The sequence below is a fragment of the Lepisosteus platostomus genome, chromosome 8, assembly GCF_059453375.1.
Source record: "Lepisosteus platostomus isolate fLepPlt1 chromosome 8, fLepPlt1.hap1, whole genome shotgun sequence".
NCBI lineage: Eukaryota > Metazoa > Chordata > Actinopteri > Semionotiformes > Lepisosteidae > Lepisosteus > Lepisosteus platostomus.
In genome coordinates, this window is record NC_142618.1 from 3,828,148 (window position 1) to 3,851,795 (window position 23,648).

General features: G+C 43.4%; 1 protein-coding gene across 1 annotated transcript; it reads right to left on the minus strand.

Moving 5' to 3' along the window:
- Positions 1-3: 3 nt before the first annotated feature.
- On the minus strand, positions 4-23,133 carry twsg1a (twisted gastrulation BMP signaling modulator 1a). The gene is made up of 5 exons (XM_088642094.1): positions 22,980-23,133; positions 21,607-21,756; positions 9,792-9,891; positions 6,005-6,268; positions 4-4,336 (listed from the first exon to the last, which is right to left on the minus strand). Exons 2-5 carry the CDS (start codon positions 21,736-21,738, stop codon positions 4,155-4,157), a joined length of 678 nt encoding a protein of 225 aa, XP_088498220.1. The 5' UTR covers positions 21,739-21,756; positions 22,980-23,133; the 3' UTR covers positions 4-4,154.
- Between the last annotated feature and the right edge of the window lie 515 nt (positions 23,134-23,648).

A 23,648-nucleotide genomic window follows, 5' to 3' on the forward strand; every position in this document is an offset into this window, starting at 1 on the left:
CACTTTTTTGGTAAATGATATTCTTTATTTACAGCACAAAAGAAGAGACAATTCAGATTTTTCTCACAGAAAAGATGTGAAGCAAAAATGTTTAAACACAGTCGCCTCCGTCTGAAATGAGTGTTGCTGGGTCATGCCTGCTAGCATACAATGAGCCGGAATAAATTGGTCAATATGTTGTCGCAATGACACCAGTTACAGTCACCACCAGAAAACCAGATGAAAATATACACAGAGCAAAGAATTCATATTTCCCAATACATTGCAAGCTACCCTGAACACTGTTGCATTAATGAAATGCATCTACTTCCCTGTGCCAACTCGAGAGAATCATGTGATCTTACCCACCTCATTCCTCAGAGAAAGGGTCCTTTGTAAGGCTTCTTGGCAACCAAAGGAAAAACTACACAGCGATACTTTCGTTTCTATTCAAGTGAAGGCTGGCATCATGGTAAACACTGAGAGCTGAGCATGTACGCCAAGCAGTATTCATTTTCCCAGCTGAAGGGTGTAATTTGCTAGCAACACAGAGACCTCACTTCAGTCAGCTCTTTTATCTCACTGCTGGGACCCCTGTGAGGGACAGATGAACGAGCAGGAACTATTCCTGTTCACGGAAAGAGTTTGGTCTCGTTACTTGCACGCTCTCACAGTGGAAATCCCCACGGCCGCCGTTTTTTAAAGGCCTCAAATCAAAGAAAAAGGCAGAAAAAGCCATGTAAGAGAGTCATAGTTAGACAAACTTGCAATGAGTGGCAACTAATTATTGTCAACCCAGAGAATACCCACCCTCCCTGATAATGCTCTATTGGAAGACAGACCACAAGAGAAGTCTGAAATGACAAAATTATACATGGACAAAAATCAGGCAGTGGGATCGAAAATATTGTGATGCCGAGAACATCAAGCCCACTTTGGTTTATCGTTAGATTTATCGGTGGAAGAAAGTGCTTTATTTACAGCACTCCTAGGTATACGACTATAAAATTCTAAAACATAAGAAAGGCCTCAAACAAGAGAAGGCCATTTAGGCCATCTTGTACATTTGCAAGTTGGGCTGCTGGTAGGGGATTGAGCAAAGGATCTTGTCCCAACTGCCATTCGAGCAAGAAAAAGAGAGTTAGAGGAACCCGTTCAATACTCTCACAATGCTTTGCACAAAGTAGCAACTCCTGCTCTTAAGAAATAAGATAAGATCACTTTATTGGCCCTACACAATTTCTTGTATGAGGAATTTGTCTTTTCACATACCCCAGCTTGCTCTCCATGAGACACATAGACGGAGAGAAGCTTGGGGTCAGAGCGCAGGGTCAGCCATTGTACGGCACCCCTGGAGCAGCTGGGGTGAAGGGCCTTGCTCAGGGGCCCAACAGAGTAGGATTCCTCTGCCGGCCGCAGGATTTGAACCGGCAACCTCCCAGCCACAGGCGCAGATCCTGAGCCACAGAGCCACCCCTCCGCCTCTCGTTCTTGGGCTGAAATGCACTTTCACGTCATTTCTGCTTGTGTCTTCAGAGAAACAAACAAAGAAACTACTCAGAACATTATGACTCGGCTATGATAATAATCCACACCAATTATAAAACAGCCATAAAAGCAATATTTTCTGCTGTTTCATCCAATTCGGAACTCAGAACTATTCTATCTCCCATCATATAACTGTGAAGACAAACACCAGCACCCTCATGAAACCATCAGAGACAGGAAAAAAACAAAATGAACAGGCTGCTTATGTAAACGATGTGGGTGTTTACCTAACACCCTTCACACCTTCTATTGCCATGGGAAAGCAACGGAAATGTTAGGATATATGGTTAAAAGTGGAGAACTTAAATTAAAAAAAATGCTATAATAAAACTGTGCAGTGCGCTATTAAAATGTCACTCAGAATATTGTCTGCAATTGTGGTCACCATATCATAAAAATCGATATAGCTGGAGAAGAGCAGTCGGATACATTCTGTGGCTTGAAGGAATGTCCTATACCGGCAGACTGAAGGTACTGAACCCATTTAGTGCTGACCAGAGCAGACGTGACACTAGAACTCGAAATCCTCAAAGGCACTGACATGGTGAAACCAGCCGACTTCTTCAGAAGTGGGACACGAACCAGAGGACACAAGCAGAAACTCCACGAAGTGCGTTTAAGACTGAGAGCAGGAGAAACTTCTCTACCCAGAGGGCCGTGGGAGCATGGAACTACCTTGCTGAAGCCCAAACCCCTTAAGATCCCTGGAGTCGCAATCTAAAAATCTCAAAGGACAAACTGGATATCCTCTTGTCTTTACATAGCAGTAGAATTGCCGACATTTTTCTGAACCACTGAATCCAAGCGTGCAGCAGAGGTTTAGTGTTTTGCCACATAACATTCGTTTGAACCTGCTTTTGGTTGATTGTTTCAGTTAAAACAAAACAACTTAAAATCTGCTAATTCGGAACCAGCTGCTTTTAACTTCACAGCTGAACTACTGAGAGCTGTGTTGCATCACTCTGACAAGCACAGTTTACAGGTGACATAGTTTACCAACTGATACACAGGTTTTCCTCACCAACCGTGGGACTTAAGCTCTTTAAAACTCCTGTGATGGGCAAACGCTTGAGTACAAGACAAACTGGGGGTCAGGGCCTGTTGAGCCATGTTACTCATCAATGGCTGACAGAACATGAGGGTTTCTCCCTTAAAAATAACAAATACCAATTGTGTGAATACATGTATACACAGTGGAATGTTATTTACCCTCAATCCTGAAACTTAAAGATTGCAAAGGAACTGAATATACTTAAAAGAGCACTGAAATCACACGTACGCTATTCTGAAAGACATGCAACTGAATGTCCAGTTGGGTAGGGACACAATGGTACACGAGGGAGGCAAGACAACAGTGTCGTGAGCTGGAGGAGAAGGAGAGGCACTGTTTGAAAGTTTCAGCAGGCAGAGCCGTGTCTGTATACATTTGGGTATTCGTTTTCAGCAGCTGTTGAATGAGCCGTGCTGACAGTATCCTTTTGAACAGAACGGAGATGGGAGTGGTGTGCAGTACACTGACCAAAACTACAATATTTAACATAAAATGATTACTACTTGTAAACAAATACCCAGGAAAATGAATACTTATTTCTAAATTGGTGCTTAAGACGCAAATACCCAGGACAATTAATACATATTGCCAAGTTGGTGTTTAAGGTGCAAGAGCTGATAATTGCTTTTTAAAATGCATCGGGTTCCAGTAAAATAAACACCAAAAATCAGGAACTAAGCAGATGTGCGACACAGAGTTCTGATCAAACCTGTAAGACATACATGCACCTGTCTTGGGGCTTTCATCACATACCTGAATCCATGTTTCTGACATTTATTAAACATCATGAATGCACGAAGTACAAGTAGCGAAAGAATGATGGCCTGAAGCAATAACACATGAGTTCCTCTGTGGAGCTCGAGTTTAACCATTTCTGCTCTTGATTGATTAAATAAATGTGATTTTGGATTATATTAACTTTTAACATGATGGGTAAAACAGCCTTCTGTACACTTACTGTATGTTTAACCAAAACAAACGACAGTTTTGGAGGAAGGACTAGATTGATCGAATACCCTAAATCCATAATATAACCCACAGAATCCCAAACTTGTTGATGATTGAGCTTCAATTATTACAGGCATTATTCTGCATTTCTAGGTCCACCGACTTAGTGATTCAGACTGGTGTGAGAGAGACCCTTTGTGTGCATAAATACAAAAACGCAACCAGTGACAACCAGACCCAATAGCATTTGTGTTTTTATATACAGACTATTGCTCCATTTTAACGTGATCGTGATCCGTTATGGGTATGAGAACATCCCGTTTCTTTCCGAACACCATCCAAAAGACATAATATTTTTAAAATTACCCTTTTTTTTTTACAAAATTCAAAACCCACTTAAGAGTACTGCTGAACGGACAACACCGGGGGAAAGCATCTGTATCCGGACAGGCTCCGCCAGCGTCGATTTCAGGAAACCAAAACAGAGCTCCATCTCGAGTCGGACCGCACCATAAAAAAAAATCATCTAAGAAATGTACAGCAAACGTGATAAAAATACACAAGGGCTCGGCGGGGTGAGTATTTTACATCTGGATGTGGCAGCAGCTCCCAGGGTCCGCGGCGCGGCTCAGAACATGCAGTTCATGCACTTGACGGACTTGCTGCCGTAGTCCAGGCACTCGGGGCCGATGCACTCGCAGCAGGCGTTGTGGAACCACCGGTACTTGGACCCGCCCATGGACTCGCAGTACAGCTTGCACTGGCGGATGGACACGCAGTCGTCGAAGTACACCACCGTGCACAGGTTATCTGGGCCGGAACAGAAAGGGCTCGTCAGCGCCCCCTGCCCGCCCTTCGTGGCGAGGGGAAGGGGCGCTGGGAGATCGAGAGCAGATCTGCCTCCGAAATCCCGTCAACATCAAGCGGGAGCTCTCGTCCCTCGACCCATCATTCCCACAAAAACGCCGGTCACGTCATACACCCCGGGGGGCGTGGGAAGGGCTCTGGGAAAGGATTAAGGAGTGCCAGCACACTTCTTTTTTTTTTTTTTTTACAATTACAAGTTAAAGCTTTTAAAAGCATCAAGAGCTGTCACTAACGAATCCCTAACGAGGCCTTTGTTCATTCTTAGTAGTCTGCGGTCAGATGTCATAAAAACGATTATGAACCCCCGAAGACAGAGGTAGTGAAACACCACATGCAGCTTGCAACCTTAGTTTTAATATGCAGCTTCTAAAGAAAATGGAAGACTGTGCAAGTTAATTGCTACTTAGAGTAATTTGAGAACCGAATTCTTCCAGTAGGTTTGGTAATTGGTGGTTTATCTGTTCCAAGGTGCCTGGTCCTCCACAATGCATAAAAACTTAAAAATATCACTGCTTTCAATTTCACACAAAAATTTACCTAGTTCACAGCGAGTACTCCAACATCATGCTTTTTATACATCTTGACAGCAGCTAAAAAAGTTCTGCCACTAATACACGTGGCACAATAAGAGCTAAGAATCATGGTTCTGGAAACATGCCAGTCAGTGGAGCAGACCTAAAACTGTCAGGATGAAAAAAATCAGACAAATTCAAACTTTGGGTTAAAAACGTTAGAAAGTAATGCATTGAACCTCTACCCAGAGTAGCTCATGAAACTACTAGCCACACACTAGTCCAGCAGGGATGTCCAGCACTATTCTGTAACCTTGTCCACCAGGGCCAGAGAGACCAGATTTGACTGTCTGGCCTTACTGGTCTAGTAGACGTCTCTCTCTGCAGGAGTGAGGTTTAATGAATGGTCTGTTCTAAAAGAGAACGGAAGAGGGTCAAAGGTTCACGCTGGAGCCGGGGAAGAACGTAAAAAAAAAATCCCAATCAGGATCAGTTAGGATCACTTGCATCACACGAGTCCTTGAGTACAGCAGGAGCAAGTGTACGTGTGCTTTTGTTTTAAAGCACAGAGGCCTTTAAGATCCCCAGAAAGTTGTTTAGTAACTTGAACGCCTTGTGTCTGTGATCCACTGGAATTTCAATATGTTCAGCTATTTTCTCTTCACTCTCTAATGCATTTAGGATGTTTCTTCCAGTTCTGATATTTAGAATGTTACGTTAAAAACATAATGACTAAGCTGTTTCTCAACTTCAGTGCTTGACTCGCACTGTCGTCCTCCGAGAGGCCAGTTTCAATCTTTCAATCCCGATTTTCCAGCCCATCTCCCTAACTCCTGGACCCTCAGCGTGTGGCGTCTTCGCGGGAAGACATATTTAACATGTTTTTGGCCGTTCACTTCCGTTCCTTCACTGGACATTGATCCTAGAGGATCCGCTGGACACGCCAAAACCAATTTACCAATTTAACCAATTAAATGGAAAACCTTTTACCTGGAAATAGTTTGAATTTACAGTTACTCAGATGTTTTACCCGCAGTTTAAAAGGAATGCAGCGTGCGCTTGGTCAAAGTTAGGGAAGCTGCCCCTAAACCGGGCCTACCTCTGGTGCTGTCGTAGCGGGCGTGGATGCTGTTTTTGGGCAGAGAGATGTTCTGCTGCTGGTCCTCGCGCTGCCCCAGGAAGGAGACCAGGCTCTCGTGGTGGGAGAGCTCCTCGGCCACAGGGAAGGACACCACCATCATGTTGATGGGCGCGTCGCCCTCCGTCAGCGCCCGGAACAGGGAGGGGATGGGCCGGTGCAGCTCCTCCACTGTGCTCTTCGACGTGGCCGGCGTGTCGCTGTAGTTCTTGGGATTGCACATCCCTGCAGGGCAGGAGAGGGCATCAAAAACACACTCGAACCAGTAGGACCCATCAGCCAGGGGGAATCCCAGAACTGGGTTAAAACTTGGCATGACGCATTATAAATATTAATTTCACTTACAGGAATTATGATGATAATTCCTTACACTTATATAGCGCTTTTCTGGACACTCCACTCATTTACAGGTAATGGGGAATCCCACTGCCACCACCAATGTGCAGCCCCACCTGGATGATGCGCCATTACACTCACCACACATCAGCTGCGGGGAGAACAGAGTGATAAAGCCAATTCATAGATGGGGATTATTAGGAGGCCATGACTGGTAAAGGTCATGGGGAAATAAGGCACCGGGTAACATCCCTACTCTTTTCAAGAAACACCCTGGGTTTTTTAATGACCAGAGAGTCAGGACCTAGGTTTTACATCTCATTCAAAGGACGGCGCCTTTTTACAGTATAGTGTCCCCGTCACTGTACTGGGGCATTAGGACCCACACAAACCACAGGGTGAGCGCCCCCCTGCTGGTCCCACTGACACCTCTTCCAGCAGCAGCCTCAGCTTTCCCAGGAGGTCTCCCATCCAGGTACTGGCCAGGCTCACACCTGCTGAGCTCCAGTGGGCTGCCAGTTGTGAGTGCAGGGTGATATGGCAACTATAGTAAGCCTCAAAAGAAAAATAACCTTCTTTCATAATACATCATGCGTGTATTTTTCTGTTTAGAAAAATGAAGTTTAACCGATCTTGTATATTGATTAAATGTATCAATATTTTCTAATGATCGCTCATGTCTGATGGCGATGCGCTAGCAACTGTTTGATAAGCGCTACGTCAACTCACTTCTGAAGGGTCTAATTGAGCACAGGGGATAAGGTGATGTCAGATCTGGTTAAAATGAAGAAAAAGGGAGAAAGGAGTCTTGCCCTGCTTATCAAGAGCAAATGCCTTTCTACCATCTGTAAGTTGGAGGAACATCACAGGTGGACTGGACTCCATTCTCAGGCTCTCTGAAGAACAGGAATTCATGTAAGTTATCTACTTATTACACAGCTTGTTTGTTAAGGGAACTCCAGTCTGTGAAATCTAAACATTTTTAACATTGTTACATATCTAGAAATCACTTTAGGAATCACTTGCTTTAGAATTGAGAACTGACAACGAAATGTTCCCCCATTTGAAGCCTGCTGGGCTGGGGACCTCTGCCATCAAGAACGAACAGCACCATACAAAAGGACGAAACCTCCTCTTCCTTGTTTCCATCTTAAAGAACATCCCTCCCTCCCAAACGCCAGGATAAGCCTCTGCTTGTCACTCGGCACTTCAATCCTGCATCCAAGTGTGCAATCCTAAAACAGATGTCTGGGGTAGCCTTTCCAGTGCAACGTGAGGAAACACGGATCTCAAATATAATAATTACGTTAAAAAAAAAGTTAATTCCACATCATCAACAAGTTGAGCATGATGTCTTTTCTTAAAACTTAAGAATAACTGATAGTTGTAAACAAGCAGTCATTTCGCCCAGCATGCCTGTTTGGCGTCTAGGAATGTGGTGCTTGTTGATCCCAGGAATCCTGTCTCCAATGGTTTCATGAAGGTTGCTGGGGAATTAGCGTACAGGGCTTGACATAGCAGTTTGCTCCATGCACCCAGCACCCGGCACCCTTAACGTACTGGCTCTGAGTCTCAGTGCCGAATACACTGCTGTGAGAGAATCGAACACAAAGCCAGCCAGGCAGTTGGGGTCAATCCAGCCAAAGAGATTCACATCCTTTAACCAGTGGAAAATGTTCTTTTTAGACCTGGAGTCCACAGTAAAGAAGGCTCTACAGTCAGAATGCTACATACTTCACACTGTTATTCTTTCCAGCCTGGACTTAACCACCACTAACAAAAATGTTCAGGATTGGCTAGGTGTCTGGTTAAGATTCTCAAATAAATCTGTTGTGAGAAGTGTGCAGTTTATTCCTTGAATTAAATAACTTCCAGCCACTACAGTCAATAAGCTAGATGAGCTGAATGTCTGCTGTGTTTGTGTTATGTTCGCTATAGTTTTCTATAGCGTATCCCTGCAGAGCCTGAAACTCCAGGACAGGTTTTCCATCCTTCTTCTCCCAGCCCGTCAGGCCGAGATCGGGAACATCTGGAGAGAAGGAATGCCGTCCTCACAAGGGAGGAGCTCAACGAGCCCAGAACTCGCCCATTCTCATGCCAGCCAACTTGCTCCCTCTCTGAAACTTTCTTACACTGAAAACTCCACATTCCTTGTGCAGAAACCAGTGTTTCAATTCATTTACTGTTTTCAGCATCCAGAACTAACTCAATAAAAACTATTCCCATTACTATAAGAAAGGATGCAGGTTAGATATTTAACTACTACAGTTATTTATTATTTATCAAACAGGTTAATGGAAGAATTGAAGCAGTCGCACAATGTCAATGTGAGTACTTCTATAATTAATCTGTCTGGTCTGCACGAAAACTACTAATGACTATTATTAAAAAATACTAATTATACAAATATGCTAATATCCAAAACACACAGAACCCCATTCATATTGAATAATATGTCATTTTAATCTGTACTTAAAAAACAGCAAACTATTCACATTTGATTACAAGACCAATTTGCAGACAGAAGCAATTTTTGTTGCTATCTTCATTGCATTGCATTTTTTTTAAATATCAAAATAACACCTGAGAAAACTTAGTCAATGAAAAAGAATGTGATTCAAATGTATGCAGCCTTTGGAAAAACATGATTTGCAAACAACTAGATTTATAACTGCAGATACACCTAAGACAAATGTGAGGCACCTGCACAGGTGATTAACGTACTACGCTCTGTTGTTTGCACAGTGCCACACTGGCAGGTCTTTCCTGCCTTTTCAGAATGCTGTGTCCAAGAAAGAGGAGTTCTCTCCACCTGTCTCTGTTAGCCACTGTTCTGTGACACCAATTACATTGTAATCTACAGAATCACCTATTTATAAACTACCAAAAGGCATTTCACGTTGTGAGCATTTCAGTTTTTAATGCACAATAACCCTGAGAGTCAGTAAACCTCAAAATGGGGTTTAAGAACCAACAGGCATCCTAACCAGTATGGAACTATTTTTACATAAGCTCCTGGGGTTTATTTTATACACAAACAGCAGAAAACAGACAAGAATGGTCCAATTACTCCCACTGTAACATAACAGTGCACATTACGGTATGCTTCTAGAATTCACTTTATTATACTTTGTATATCATGTCTCGGCTGAAGCACAATTTCTTAGTCATGAGAAATTCCAAATATTCCCAAAGAGCTGGCCTCAAGGGTCAGGAAACAATACTGGCTGGATCTTGGTTTGCAAAGCCTCAGTGGCTTCAGAATTGGGTAGCTTTAGGAGAATAACATTCTTATACTAACATGAAACTGCGCGTGTGTGTGTGTGTGTGTGTGTGTGTGTGTGTGTGTGTGTGTGTGTGTGTGTGTGTGTGTGTGTGTGTGTGTGTGTGTGTGTGTGGCTGCAGTACTTACCCACACAGTCACAGCACTCCTCCCAGAGCGAGCCCAGACACAGCATGCACTCCTTACAGCAGGAGCAGTTCCCATCCGACGGCCTGCACTGGCACAGCTCCTGCGCGCACACACACACAGCCACGTCAGGGAGAACGCCAAAAAAAAAACAGGCCCGACCGCAGCCGCGTCACAGGACGCAAGAGCACTGTCCACACCACAAACCTGAAAAGCACCGAAGACGCTTCTCCCGTGCGTCCCGTGGTGAAATAGCGTACTTTGTGATTCTGTAGCAAATCGGGATGGCAGGTGGGGAGGGTCTGTGCCCTCGAAGTCTAGGGGTCGCCCAGCAAGTTTCCACTGACTTAACACCCCCCTGTGCAAGAGCCAGAGCCCAGCTGGAGCAGCTCTGCCTGCACACCCCCTGAGACTTTATAAGAGCTCATGTGTCATCATTCCCATTCTTGTGCTGCTAACCTGGATGCACACCCTACATATTGCAGTGCCTGAAGATCAATTTAATAATGCATCATCTGAGAGCCTGTTATACTTAGCATTAACCACCAATTTATTCAGCTGAGCCATCATCTAAGGCAAATTGCACAAAACCATCACAATCTGCATGTTATTTGTCACATGTTGTGAGTTTGGCACGTTTGAGTTAGCATTCCTTTTATATTGCTGTTACCATTTCAAAGGTAGCTTACATTTTTATTCCAATGATGTAGTTCCAATTTACAGTACATCACAGCAGTGAGATTTGTGGAACTGAATAGTTTCACCATCCAAAATTCTTGCAGACACATACAGACCTGAGAAGTTCAGAACAAGACAGAAAAGGAAACACAGCACCGATGCTCAAGGCAGCCATAGCGTATGCCGAGTTTACAGACAGGTTGTAATCATCAAATAATAAGTACCAGCACACTCAAAACGTATTCATGCTTCCATGTCCACACAGGCCATGGCTGGGGGGTGAGGGGGGGCTTTTGGTTTCACAGACTGATTTTCAAAGTTATCACAGAATATCCACTATACCCAAATACCAAATGCAAACATCTGTCACTTTCAGCGCGTCTGAGCGAGTCGTAACAGCCGAGACCCTCCACCCAATCTAGCCTCTCCGAGTGCGGACCGACCCCCGGCGCTCTTCCAGCTGTTTCATGTTCCAACCTACCCAGGCGGAGAGATGGTGCCATTGAGAAAACATTATTCACCTGTTAGTAAAACTCACCTTTTTACAGTTTCAAAGCTCAGAATATTTTATGTACAATGTTAACATAAAGCTTAAACTTCATCAGCCCATTCCGGCCGATGAATATTTGTGTACCTACGGTGTATGTATATAAAGACATTTCATTGCCAGCAACTACTGCTGCATGCTGTATTGATGAGCATTTGATAAATAAACTTGGACTGATTGATAAACTTGACTGATACATGGAAAGAAAGTATTTAACAGTATCTTTGTATCTAATAACACCTTTGAGGTATTGCTAAGTTTACCTTATTAACTTTGTCCACTCTGAATCAATCCTGTTCAACATGAATGAATCATTATATTTACTGTCATTTGTGTGCTGGGGTAGACCATATGAAATGTATTTAGTAGTATTTTGGCTTTGAATAAACCGAGAACGGTATTGCCACGTTTTGAGTCAAGCCTGCTCAACACGAATGAACATTATACGTCACTATATTTGTGCAATGACAGACCAGATGACATTCCATTTCATTAAACTGTGAGTGGAGAAAGATTTCTTTTTAAAAAAGGTTCTCTGAGGCCATGCACTGAGCCACAGGGAAAATGAACTGAAAGTGTTTTTACCATGAGCCATGTAACCAATGAGTGCTGACATGCAAAGGTGTCCCATTACCCTGCTTTTAACGGAGCACCTGAGGTCCACAGCTGCTCTTCATCACTAAAGCACAGTCCTGGAGAAAGGGCTTAGGGCTTAGGGCTTAGTCCAGTGTTTGGGACAGTCTTTATTCTCCCCTTGTATGAGTCTTCATAGAACTCCAGCACGTAACTTGACACCTCTAGGATGTCTTCACGGAGCAGTGGCTCTGTGGCTGGAAGGTTTGTATTCCGCAGCCGGCAGAGGAATCCTACTCCGTTGGGCCCCTGAGCAAGGCCCTTCACCCCAGCTGCTCCAGGGGCGCTGTATAAATGGCTGACCCTGTGCTCTGACCCCCAGCTTCTCTCCCTGTCTGTGTGTTTCATGGAGAGCAAGCTGGGGTATGCAAAAAGACAAACTCCCAATGCGAGAAATTGTATTTGGCCAATAAAGTGATCTTATCTTCACACAGAGAGCTGCATCTAACATTACAAAACATGAGCTTCTAACCATGCTGAGCTCATCTGAAGGGAGTCAGCCTCTTTCTCCTCCCACACTTAACACACCTCTGCTCAGAGCCTGCCAGCTCCATTCAGACACGCCTCTCGGTCACCCACTTTCAAAACAGTCTGCTCCTCCACTGAGACGAGGCATTTCTTCCCACTGAGCAGCCAGGCTGCCGGCTACCAGCTGCTTCCTGTCTGGGCATTCAATCTCACTCTTATCTACCGGACCACTGTCGTGCTGTCTTCGTTGCGGAATTGTTGGATTAGTCTGTGCTGTAAAACACATTTCCCCCAGGAGATAATAAAGGTGGAACTGATGTTATCATCTGCGTTTTCCCTCTCCCTTTCAGGTTCTCTGCAATTCTGATCTGAACCCACACCAGTCTAAACCCTGCTCCTTTCGGTGCCTATGCCTCCTGTAGGAGGAAGAAAAATAGGACACAGCAGACAGCTGCTACCTGGTGCTGCGCTGTTTGCATGAGCACTGCTTGCACAAGAAAAATGGGTTCACTATCCTCTCACACATTTCCTTCTGATCTCATATGCACATGCACTGCTCTGTGTTCACGTGTAAATGTGCGCTCTTCCTCCACTCCCACACATTGTCTTGATCTATTTGTACAGGTTACCTGACAGAATTATCTGTTTTCTCGTCTTGAAAGTTAAAGACGTGCTCTCCCTACACACCCACATCTTCCTCATCACTTGATCTCCGACTGATGTGCTTCCCTCGGGACTCTCGTTAACCTGCCGCAGTGTAGGATGGAATGATTTATAAAATAAAAACAATCGTCACATCCTGTGCTGTAGGTCTTTCTGCAGAGCACATGCTTGACTGCACCGATGATGGGACTGCAGGCCTCTTGCATTGGCAAACAACTGGCAGGTCTGATACAGATCACTGGGCTGCAGTGGACCCCCTCAGTTATGTGTAGAGGCAATAAAGAAGGTCAACACAAGGCTTGGATGTGCTGAATTCTGAAAAGATTTGCATTCAGATCGAACAACTTCAGGTTAAAACCACTTGGCTGAGAATGTTAAATCTACTGAAAAATGATCGGTTTTACTCACCATTTTACAAAAGATACTATGAGAATGGAAAGAATTCAACGAAGGCCATTATTTAAAATAATCATTTAGCCTCTCAAACTGAAAATCTTAACGAACAGACCTGTTATCCAGACACAAATCTTTGTGATGCAAGCCATGAGCTACACCACATAATTCTTCACCCAAAAGTATGATCTCACTTCCACAGCAAGTCCCAACAACACGGTACATGGTTAGAGAGCACTGAGAGTACAACCAGGTGTAAGAAGGGGTAAAAGCACAATTTAACAATTTGTATTGGTTCTTTGACCAAAGGGTCTTACAGGTAACCACAATTACAATTAGCCAATAGAAGAGCAGTTTTTTCTGCAGTGCTGGCCAATCACAGGTAAAAGACATGGACTTCATGGCCAGCAGCCCTGTCACCCTGCAACTCACAACTGCCAGCCCACTGAAGCTCAGCAGGTGTGAGCCTGGTCAGTACCTGGATGGGAGACGACCTGGGAAAAACTAAGGTTGCTACATTGGAAGAGGTGTAAGTGGGGCCAGCAGGGGGCACTAACCCTGCAGCTCATGTTGGTCCTAAAGCCCCAGTATAGTGACGGGGACACTATACTGTAAACAGGTTCCGTCCTTCGGGTGAGACGTAAAACCGAGGTCCTGACTCTCTGTGGTCATTAAAAATCCCAGGGCGTGGATATCCTGATATGTTTCACAACATATGAATATGAGTTTACTTGTAGCGCTAAGCTAAGGCCAAAAGAATATTAGTCTTTATATTTCTGTTCAGTACATTATGTTTGGCGATTATACTGGAACTTCAAGGATAAAAAGAAAATCAACCAGCCGTTTATGTGCAGTAATTATAAAATTATCCTATTGGTCCTGCAGATTACACAGAAAGACAGAATCATACAGTGCCTATTAAATGATTGCAGAATGAAAAGAATTGGATGTTGATGTAGATGTAATCTTTTTTTTCCACTAGCGCATTTGTTTAAAAAAAAAATTACACGCCTACCTCTAACAGCAAAAAAACAGGACGAAAGGACACAGACGGAATGGGTGTTTTTATTACAGAAACAGACGTAACATCACAAAAAAATATGTATGAAAACCGATTCATCGAAATCCAATTTATACTACTAGGTACACGCTTGAACAGAATAAAGACTCAACGTTTCATGTCTCACTGAGGAACAGAGCAGGGGGCTACAATGACTGAAATTTGTTTGAGGAAGCTTTCTAAAGCATGTAGGAAATTAAAAAATGCACTTAACGGACTTTGCAAGTTAAAACATTTTATGCGCTCGCTCACTCCAGGCCTTTCTTAAATAAGAAGCAGGCACTGCATTCCTCCACGTCACGGTCAGGGCTGCTTCAGGAAGAAGCAAAAAAAACACCTTCTTGGTACATCGAAAGCAGCCTGCCTGATGAATGCAAGTCTTTAGATATTCAGTTTCTCTGAAGCCTTTGCCCTTGGAAAGATCTCTCTCACCGTGAGCTGTGCAAAGCGCATTTCATTTCTTTTTTACACACAAGATTCGTTTCAGGCCCTAGTAGTTCTGCAACTATTTATCAATCTGTGCATTTGGCTTCTTACTCTAAGCAGGCACTGGAACAAAGAGCTAGTTCTGCTGCAGCAGTGAGTAATCTGTTCCACATGTGACAACAGCAAAAAGGGCATGGTGTCAAGTTTTAAAAATGCAAACATTCAAATCCGCATCTACCAAAGCTACCGAAATAAACGACGTACCGGAAAAAGCCTGAATCTCAGGAATTCAATTATTTTTCTGAATTTTTTTTGCAGCAAAACATTTAGTCGTAAGATATGTTTTGTTTTTTCCTTCCCCTGTGTGCTTGTTCCAGCTGACTTTCTGGCAGATAAAAATGTTGTGTATGGGGGTTTGTCTTGTCCAGAAAAACCGATGAAAAGAACCTGAAATTTATAGCTTCTAACCCCAGCCACATGTGTGGGAATAAACTTCACTGCTCATCAGCAGTTTTATGTATTTTTACACAACCCCTTATTTCAAATTACTGCCTTCCGCATAGAACACAAAAAACATGACGAATCGCAAAAGGCGACGGGTCATGAGAAGGCGGCCATTCAGCCCATCAGCCTAGTTCGGTCGTGAGGAGCTCATCGATCTCGGGGTTTAACACAGACGTTCCTCAGGGAAGCCAGGGCTGGGCAGCCTGTTCAGATGTCCTACACTCTTCCTGTAAAAAAACGTCCTCTTCTACCCAGTTTGAAATGTACTTCCACACAGTTTCCACTTGTTTTTTTGTTTCACACTAGATTTTGGGGACTATCTGCTTTTGTGAACTTGGACAATTTGAATCACGTCCCCTTGTTGCACTCACTGCTCAGGACAAAATGATCCAGTGCTTTTAGACGCTAGATTAGGTCATTCTATTGCAACATAACATAACATTCATTAAAAACTACGTTTTAACATTGTCTTTTTCTTATTTGCTTCCACGTGTTGTCTTGCAAGATAATGATATGTCAACATAGGTATTTATAGTAAATCTTTTATACACTTAAATTCTGAACCTTAATAGTGCCTACCTATTTGCTTAAAAGTGGAAAGTTTTATGTTTAACTTTATGAGGTAAATTACTCCAAACCTGTTTGAAAACCACAGGGGTGATTAAGCTGCTTTTAAAAGTTCTTTGCTGACATGCAAGTGTGGTTTTCCCTTTGCCTTGTTATCTGCCTGGTTTGGTGTTTAAATACACCTTAGCTTGGGTGGATTGCAATTCTGTGGTGAAAATACTTAGAGAGGAAGCTGAAATCACAAGACCTCAAACAAACTCAGCATTTGGTGTGGAGAAAGTCGTTTTAGTGAAATATGCACAGGCCCTGCTGAGCAACTGTGTGTAACTTTCAAACTGCGACCACACCCTAATAATCGCAGTTCCTAGACAGCTGCAGACAGCTTTCTGTGTCAACTTCAGAGACCGAGGCCTACATACTGTGCTAACCGCTACAAATACAAATATTTTTACAGAAAGACAAATTACAATAGTGTTTAAAATACAGCATGTCCTGAGACAAGCAGCGTGTCTCCTGTAATTACACAGAACATACATCTTCACTTGAACAGAATACACGCCTTTCACTTTTTTCAATCATACCACTAACGGAGTGTAATGTAAAACCTTCTGACAGCTTAACTAAATAAGAAGGCCAGATGAAAAGTTGTGTTTCAGATTAATTTTTGAAAGAAGCAAGCAGTGATTTGGAGGTTCTGCTACACGCATATCAATGGACAGAGTAACAGTTTCAGACTAATGACTACACTAAATGTTGCATTCACATAACACGCAAGTTCACACTTGAACTGAACTTGAACTTTATTGCCATATGTAACCAGTACTGGTACAATGGAATTCTTACTGACAGAAAGTACACTTTGACAATTAACTGTCACAGAAAGATTACCCATATGCAAAGATCAACACACTTGGGTCAGAAGCCGCTTAAATTTTGATATTGACAACCCGGGTCAGGCTTTCAAGAAATACCCAAGTATTTATTGGCTGTGAACACTGAATACAGCCGAGTCTAAACAGATTATAAACGTAGATCAGCAGTAACACTCAACTTCACTGTTCTCTGACTAACATCACAAATTCTCAACTGCTGACAAACAACTCATAACTCCATCTGGAGAGCTGAAATAATTACTGAAAATATGAACAGTTAGCAGCAGGGATAAAAAAAAAACCTTTTGCTTTTTCCAATGCGGCCTTCAGAGATTTCATCAGTGAATTAAGTGCCAATAATCTATCAATGGATGACAAACCGCTGTGCAGCAGTAAGTACTAACAAACACAGAACGGGAACTTCTTACCCTCAGAGTAAGTAATGGAGATAGCTACTATAACATATCATACAAGGCTGCAGGTTTGCACTCCCCCGCTGCATGCGGTCCAACACTGGGACACCCCCACAAGCCCTTCAAAAAATATACCTAGAGAAGCTTCACAAAAAGTAATTGTATGTGCATTCGAGAATTTTCTGTGATATATGCACCAATCAACACAACCCCATCTCTGCATATTTTGCAGGTCTAAAAACCCACTTTGCTTCTAAAGATTACATGGACATGGGTTTCTGGGAACACTTTCAACATTTCTTTTCACTTAATCACAGGAATTCATCTGCATTCCACAAAGTCATATCATAGACTCCCACACCGAGCACAGGACACTGAACCGAAGCACTGAATTCAGGAATCGAACACCGCAACAACACTGCACGTTAATGAGCAACTAGTTTGATGATCTACTAGCATTTACTACCCATCTCAATGTCGACAACTTTCTGGGACAGGCTCCAGGCCACAGAAGTTAGTGGCATGTTAACGTCAGCCCCCACAGCCCCCTCCCTGAGCTATCTGACTGCTGGATTACTGTACTGTCTTGTGAACTCATAGTGATCTTGTTACTAAACAGTATTATCCTGCACAAGCTGTAGTCAGAAAACATCCGCTACGGTGGTTGTATACAGCATTCGTCAGAGATGAAGAGCCCGAGGAAGAGCTTTGTGCTTGAAACGCGTTGCTACTGTCCGTTTTCCACGCGTCCACATGACACAGCTGAAGAAACGTTGTTTGGTTTCTTCTCTTTTCAGCATGGATTAAACCTTTGCAGCCTAGGAATGCTGACACAGCTGCCTACTTGAGCTATTTTATAAAAGCAAATCCTACATATATGTAATGAAAATGGCTGTATATGTTTAATCCTTAACCATGCACACGCAACTCCTGGAGTCAGAGTTCTAGCGTAACCTCCAATCAGAGGCAAGCAAAGTTACCCCAGAGTAGCCCGACGAACAGCACGGTATAGTAGCGTCTCGACATCCGCAAATATAATATGAGCAAATCTGATGTGGCGATGGGGTTTTGGATTTAGTAGGGCAAAGCCTGATAAAACCGAGCCAAAGGCTGCAAAGCGCAGCTTTAAAAATGAGCTAACAACACGCATCTACAGCTAACTAGAGACAGACGGGGACTGCGAAACAGATCTACCTGGCAAGGGAGCCCCTGGCTGCCACTGTACCTGCTACTTGAGGTACCTGCTACTTGAGGCGCGTCTCAGCGTGGTCTCGTTTTAACATTGTGACGAACGCTGCAGTTCTGCGTCAGCGGCGTGGGGAGGGACAGGCTGGCGATGACTTTACAGGCGCACTCACATTTTAACTGCCCATTTCACCACAGTGAGGCGTGACAACCACAGACGCAGGGAGAGAAAGTGCAGGCACAATCAGTTTGTGATTACTGTTCAAGATGATCAATGTTATCCTAATTAACTTAAAGCCAATGCATTAGTACCTTATCATATAAGGGAGAGTTACTTACATGGTCTTTTAACCATGTATACTCTATCCTGTAATAATATACCACATTATGCGATGGTATAGGGGTAGACTTAATTCTATACGAATTTGGCAATTTGCATTGGTTCTCTGCAGTGAACCCTCGCAAGTCTTGAGACCCGATGGAATTGGCATTATTGGCCCTTTAAAAATGCTGACCCCAACCATTTTCATTTAAGTCAATATTATCAACTACAAATGTTTAAAACCTGTTTCATGTAAATCAAGTTAAATAATACCAGCACGCCAGCTAGGTGCAAAGTTGGACCAGTTCTCCTTGGCTGGTTCCCTCAAGCACCAGCCTGCAGATGGACAGCGGCTTTCCAACGATTCCCAACAAGATTCAAGTCAGGACTTCCACTTGGCCATTCACAAGACATTCCCTTTGTTAACTCCAGTAGGTTTGGCCTTGTGCTGTGTCCTTCTAAAATGTGACTTTTTACCCCCCTTTCCAGTCTTTATCGGCCTGAAACAAACTCTCCTCTAGGCTCTTGTCGCCTCACCGCTGCGTCGCTGACCAGGGGCCTCAGTTTGGAAAGACGCCCTGACCTCAGCAGCGTCGGACTGGTACGACTCAGCTCCTGCTTCTTGATGTTTGAGAGAGCTGCTCAGAGACCTCAGTACCTCTTGCACCCTTGTCCTGATCTGTGCCTTTCAATGAGGTGGCTGAGCCTTTGCTTGAAATTCACTAGCTGACCACGGGACCTCTTTTTATTCTGAAATAATGAGAACCACTAATGTTGCAACAGGTTTGTTGAGGTCGTTTACTTTAGGAGCACAAATTTCAGTTTGACACAGTAAAGAATTTTAATACTTGCTTGATCATGACCTTTCCATATTTCTCTTGCATTATTTACTACTTTGTAAATAACTTTTTGTTCTTTAAATGTGTGGAATAGGGTGTGTGTATAACTAAATGCTACTACAAAATGTTATGACTACCAGCTTTAAAATAACAATGTGCTTTTGTATTTCTAATTTACGTAGCAAATGAATGTATCCTAATACTTCCTGTCACCGAGATGAACACAAAAGTATTTTTTATTCTAATATAAGCAAACGTCTGCACTGAATAATCAAAAACTTAAATTTACAGTCATTTATATGAATCTCATAAGCACAAATGCAATTTCGTTGACTCGTCTCCTTCACAAGCAACTGAGCAACAAAGTTCATTCCTTCTTCCTTTGACTGGACATGTCCAGAATGGTCTTGCCCAGGACTCAACAAGGTTAAAGTCCTGTGTATTGCACCTAAAGAGCAAAGTGGAGAACCTCTTTCCATTACTACAGCCTTAAAGACCGATATGGGGTCTCAATGCGTCAGGGGCCACTGAGAAACTGAGAAGTGAGAGGATCTGCAAATGCCTTTCAATAATGCAGGAGGTCTTCTGCCAAGATTATACAGGTCACAGCCTGGTTCTCCACACAGAAAGAACAGGCCTATTAATTCCACTGACCTGTCACGCAACACTCGGAGCTGGCTGTAGCATCCAGAGCAATAACAGGAATTTGCACCAAAGAAATGTGACTCGTATTTAAAATGAAGAAACATAATTGTAATCTTATTTTCCGGATGATACTCCTGAGAATGCAAGCAAATGTTTTAAAACTTCTTTTGTTGACCTTCTGACCCCTAATTAGTAAAGTGCTTGCTTCAAGAAGTTATAACATTTGACACAGGGTGCGTAGGATTGGGAAATTGTTACTTTTACCACATGGTTCAGGCAAAAATAAAATTCAGATTAATGATTAATGTGCAATGTTTGACTCCTTTTCAACAGATAATTAAAAAGCAGTCAAAAACATTTTAAAGACAATGGTTTTGTGATTGAGCAGATTCTTCTTTGCAATTTCTGTCATTTTGACTGTTAGACACTGGCAGCAACACCTGCCTGTACATGTTCTATCAAACTTCTAATTTTCTGAGGATGGGAAGTTAGATTATATTTCAAAACCTCCAAACATACAGTCATCAGAGTAAAAAGAAAACAAGGTTTTAAAGAAGAACAAGTTTTGTTAAAAAGAACTAAGAACCACAGAACCCTCGTGAAGTCACTAACATGGCATTGTCTGCAGACACAAGATTTAAGCCGAGGACTGCCCAACCCAGACAGACTAAAAACACGTGCATGAAAAGTGAAGCTAGTGGATATGGGGGAGTGTTTACTTTCACGGCTTATTAGAAATCATGTGCCAGAATAACTTGCTCCACTTTATTTTAAGGACAGGTAGGCTGACGGACAGTAATTATGGCCATTTCTTTACGAGTCATTGAATTCCTGTGCTGTGGAGGAAGGAGGTCACATTAAGCTCATTTAAACTCCTGCTGGGAATTTGTCAGGGCCTATAAGATACCTGAAGCAATATTTTCTTATGTTCATCTAGCTATAAAAAAAGAACGAAGAAGAAAATGGACGTGCCACCTGGAAGAATGCTCACAGCAAAATCAACAGCACAGGCAAACCAGTGTAACAGGGGAAATCGACACATTTGAAACTCACGGATTTCTTTAGAGCTGTCAGGTCTTTATGAGAGGCACAGAATCTTGCCAAGAACCTCTCAAGACATCTCCAAGGTCAGAAAAGTCTGACAATGTGCAGGAGTCAGTGATAATGATATTGATCAATACTGGTAACAATATTAGAAAACCCTTTCAAGAAACCCAAAGCACTAGAACCGCAGCATGCCAATCTAGTAAAACTACACGGGATATTGAAACAGACACTGAAAACAAATGTCTTGAAGTGATATTTAAAAAGGACAACGGTCATCAAGACTCGGGCAGAATTGGAGCCTTCAGTCCCTTTTATAAAAAGGAGAGCCTGAAACATCTGTTCTAGATTTCACTGGGATCGAGGTCACTTCACAGAGGGAGGGACAGGAGGAGTGAGCCGACCCCCAGGGTACGTCAAGGAACCAAGCTGCAGGTTTGGGGACCATCCTGAAGTTTCTTTTAGTACCTTTTCCGAAAAAAAATAAAAATAAAAACGCCAGCCCCCCGAACATGCCACACCACCCACAACCAGCCAGACACACCACCAGCCCCCTCACCTGAATAAGGCACTTGCTGACATCGCTGGCGCACAGCGCCTTGTTGCAGGCTTCCGTCTGCGACAGTGCCGAGAGCAAGACCAACACCATCAGGGCGGCAGCTGCTGGTATCACGGCGTGAGCCGACCTCATCCCTGCTGCCGACACGACCTGGACCGACACACAAGCAGAGAGAGCGGGCGGCCCCGTCACTGCCGTCGTACTGTAGTACCGGGGAGCAAGCATCCGCAATACAGTACCACGAAAACACTGAAGCGGGCGTCATATTTTTTTTATATTTTAGAAGTACCCTGAAGGGCCTGCAAGCATATTTTTTTTAAACATAACATTCATTTAGCAACGCCATCGTGTCTTTAACTTTTAAAGATGACATAACAGTCTTTTAAAAACAATGTATCGGTGTTACCGCCACACTGTTCCAGGCAGTTTGAAAGCTGCAGACCTCCAGGCAAACCGATACAACAAAATCAGAGGTTTTTTTCATGTTCATCGATGAACTTTCGTCAGAGGGGCTCGTAGACTGAGAATTAAATACGAGTTCTGGCACTGGAATAAACACCGAAGCTGTGCGAATTTTCTCAAGAATGTAAAGATGGTAAAACGCGCAACAAACTAATAATTGACTGAAACTTAGTTTCAAGTTTAATACCAGCAACACTAAAAATACATTTCCATTGCCCTCTTTAAACGGAGGTATAAAATGTAATCCTGATTAGAACTACACACAAACAATTTTCTGCACAATCGCAAGCAAAAAAACGGTCTTTAATTTCACAATTCAAAAGTGAGAAGTTCAGGAGTAAACAATTCGTGGACGTTACGACTTCCGAATTGGAAGTTCAGTTTTCGTCCTAATTGCAATTTTGGGAAAGTTCGAGCAAGGGGTTAACAAGGCATACAAGACATTTATTTTTGCCGCAAACACGCAAAGGAACAAAAGCAACGAAAATGGGTCAGATTTCTACAGTATTTGGCACAGAAGACTTCAAGGATCGACAGAAAAACAACAACAAATGTAAATAACACGCAACGCTCAAGGTGTTACCGTGGTTCTGGTACTTTCGCATTGTTTGGGTACAGTAACTTAGTTACTTTCTCACATGAGAAACAACCAAGTTTAACGTGTCGAGAAGTTTGGGGCCATATAACGGCTACTTTACAGAGGCAAACGTCCTTTAACACAGCTTGAAACCTTAATCCGAGTTTGGGGATTTTTATCCGGCCTTTCTCTTGCACGTTTGAAGAAGGCGTAGCAGAAAGCGATCACCTTTGCCGCAGCGCAGAGCGACCCGAAAAAACACGCTCAAGGTCCGTGAGAACACAGACGATTGAGCAGCTTCTGCGTTTTTTTTTTTTAAAAAAGAAAGACTTACCCAGGCGAGCTCAAAACGTTGATGTATCGATCAGATAAAGGTTATCTGCAGTCCTCCCGGCCCCCCTCTCCTTTCACAATGAAATCATCAGCGGACGGGCTCTCCCGCTGGCGAGCGGCACAAAGCGAGCGGGGCGGCGGAGAGCCTTAAAGACACACAGACCATTTTCAAGCGGCGGCGCTGCTCCAGGTAACAACCTCGCACGGACAGCCGGCGGTGTGCAGAAGAAAGGCGTGTGTGTGTTCAACCCCGTCTTCGGCGCCTTTTAGGATTTATTTTTTAACGGACTAAACGAAATACAATCTGCCTTTACACATTTGCACGCAAATAATAATCATAATAAGGACAATTTCCCTCCTGTTAAAGAGCTCCAGTGATGGTGTGAGTCCAAACGCCGCGGTACTTACCGGGCTGATGCAGTCGGCATTGTGTTTGCGGGAACACATTTTCTTTCTTTATGGCCTGGGATCCCAGTGTTGTAACTTCGATAAAGCATCACACGTTCACCCCCTAGAGGGGTGTAAAACTCTACACAAGCAAACACGACATTGTGAACTTTTTTTTTATGTCTGTCCTGCCTCCCTCTGGACCAAGAGGTTCTCGGCCGCCCACCCTGGCACCGCGCAGCCTTCGGGAAGTGCTCGGGTGCTCCCAGTTTTGCAGCACAGA

Bases quoted from the DNA above. Each gene is read 5' to 3' on its own strand.
- twsg1a (XM_088642094.1), bottom strand. From the start codon at position 21,738: ATGAGGTCGGCTCACGCCGTGATACCAGCAGCTGCCGCCCTGATGGTG. The intron at 9,892-21,606 runs GTGAGGGGGCTG...GTGTGCGCGCAG, and splicing joins TCAGCAAGTGCCTTATTCAG to GAGCTGTGCCAGTGCAGGCC. The intron at 6,269-9,791 runs GTAAGTACTGCA...CCTGCCCTGCAG, and splicing joins GGAGTGCTGTGACTGTGTGG to GGATGTGCAATCCCAAGAAC.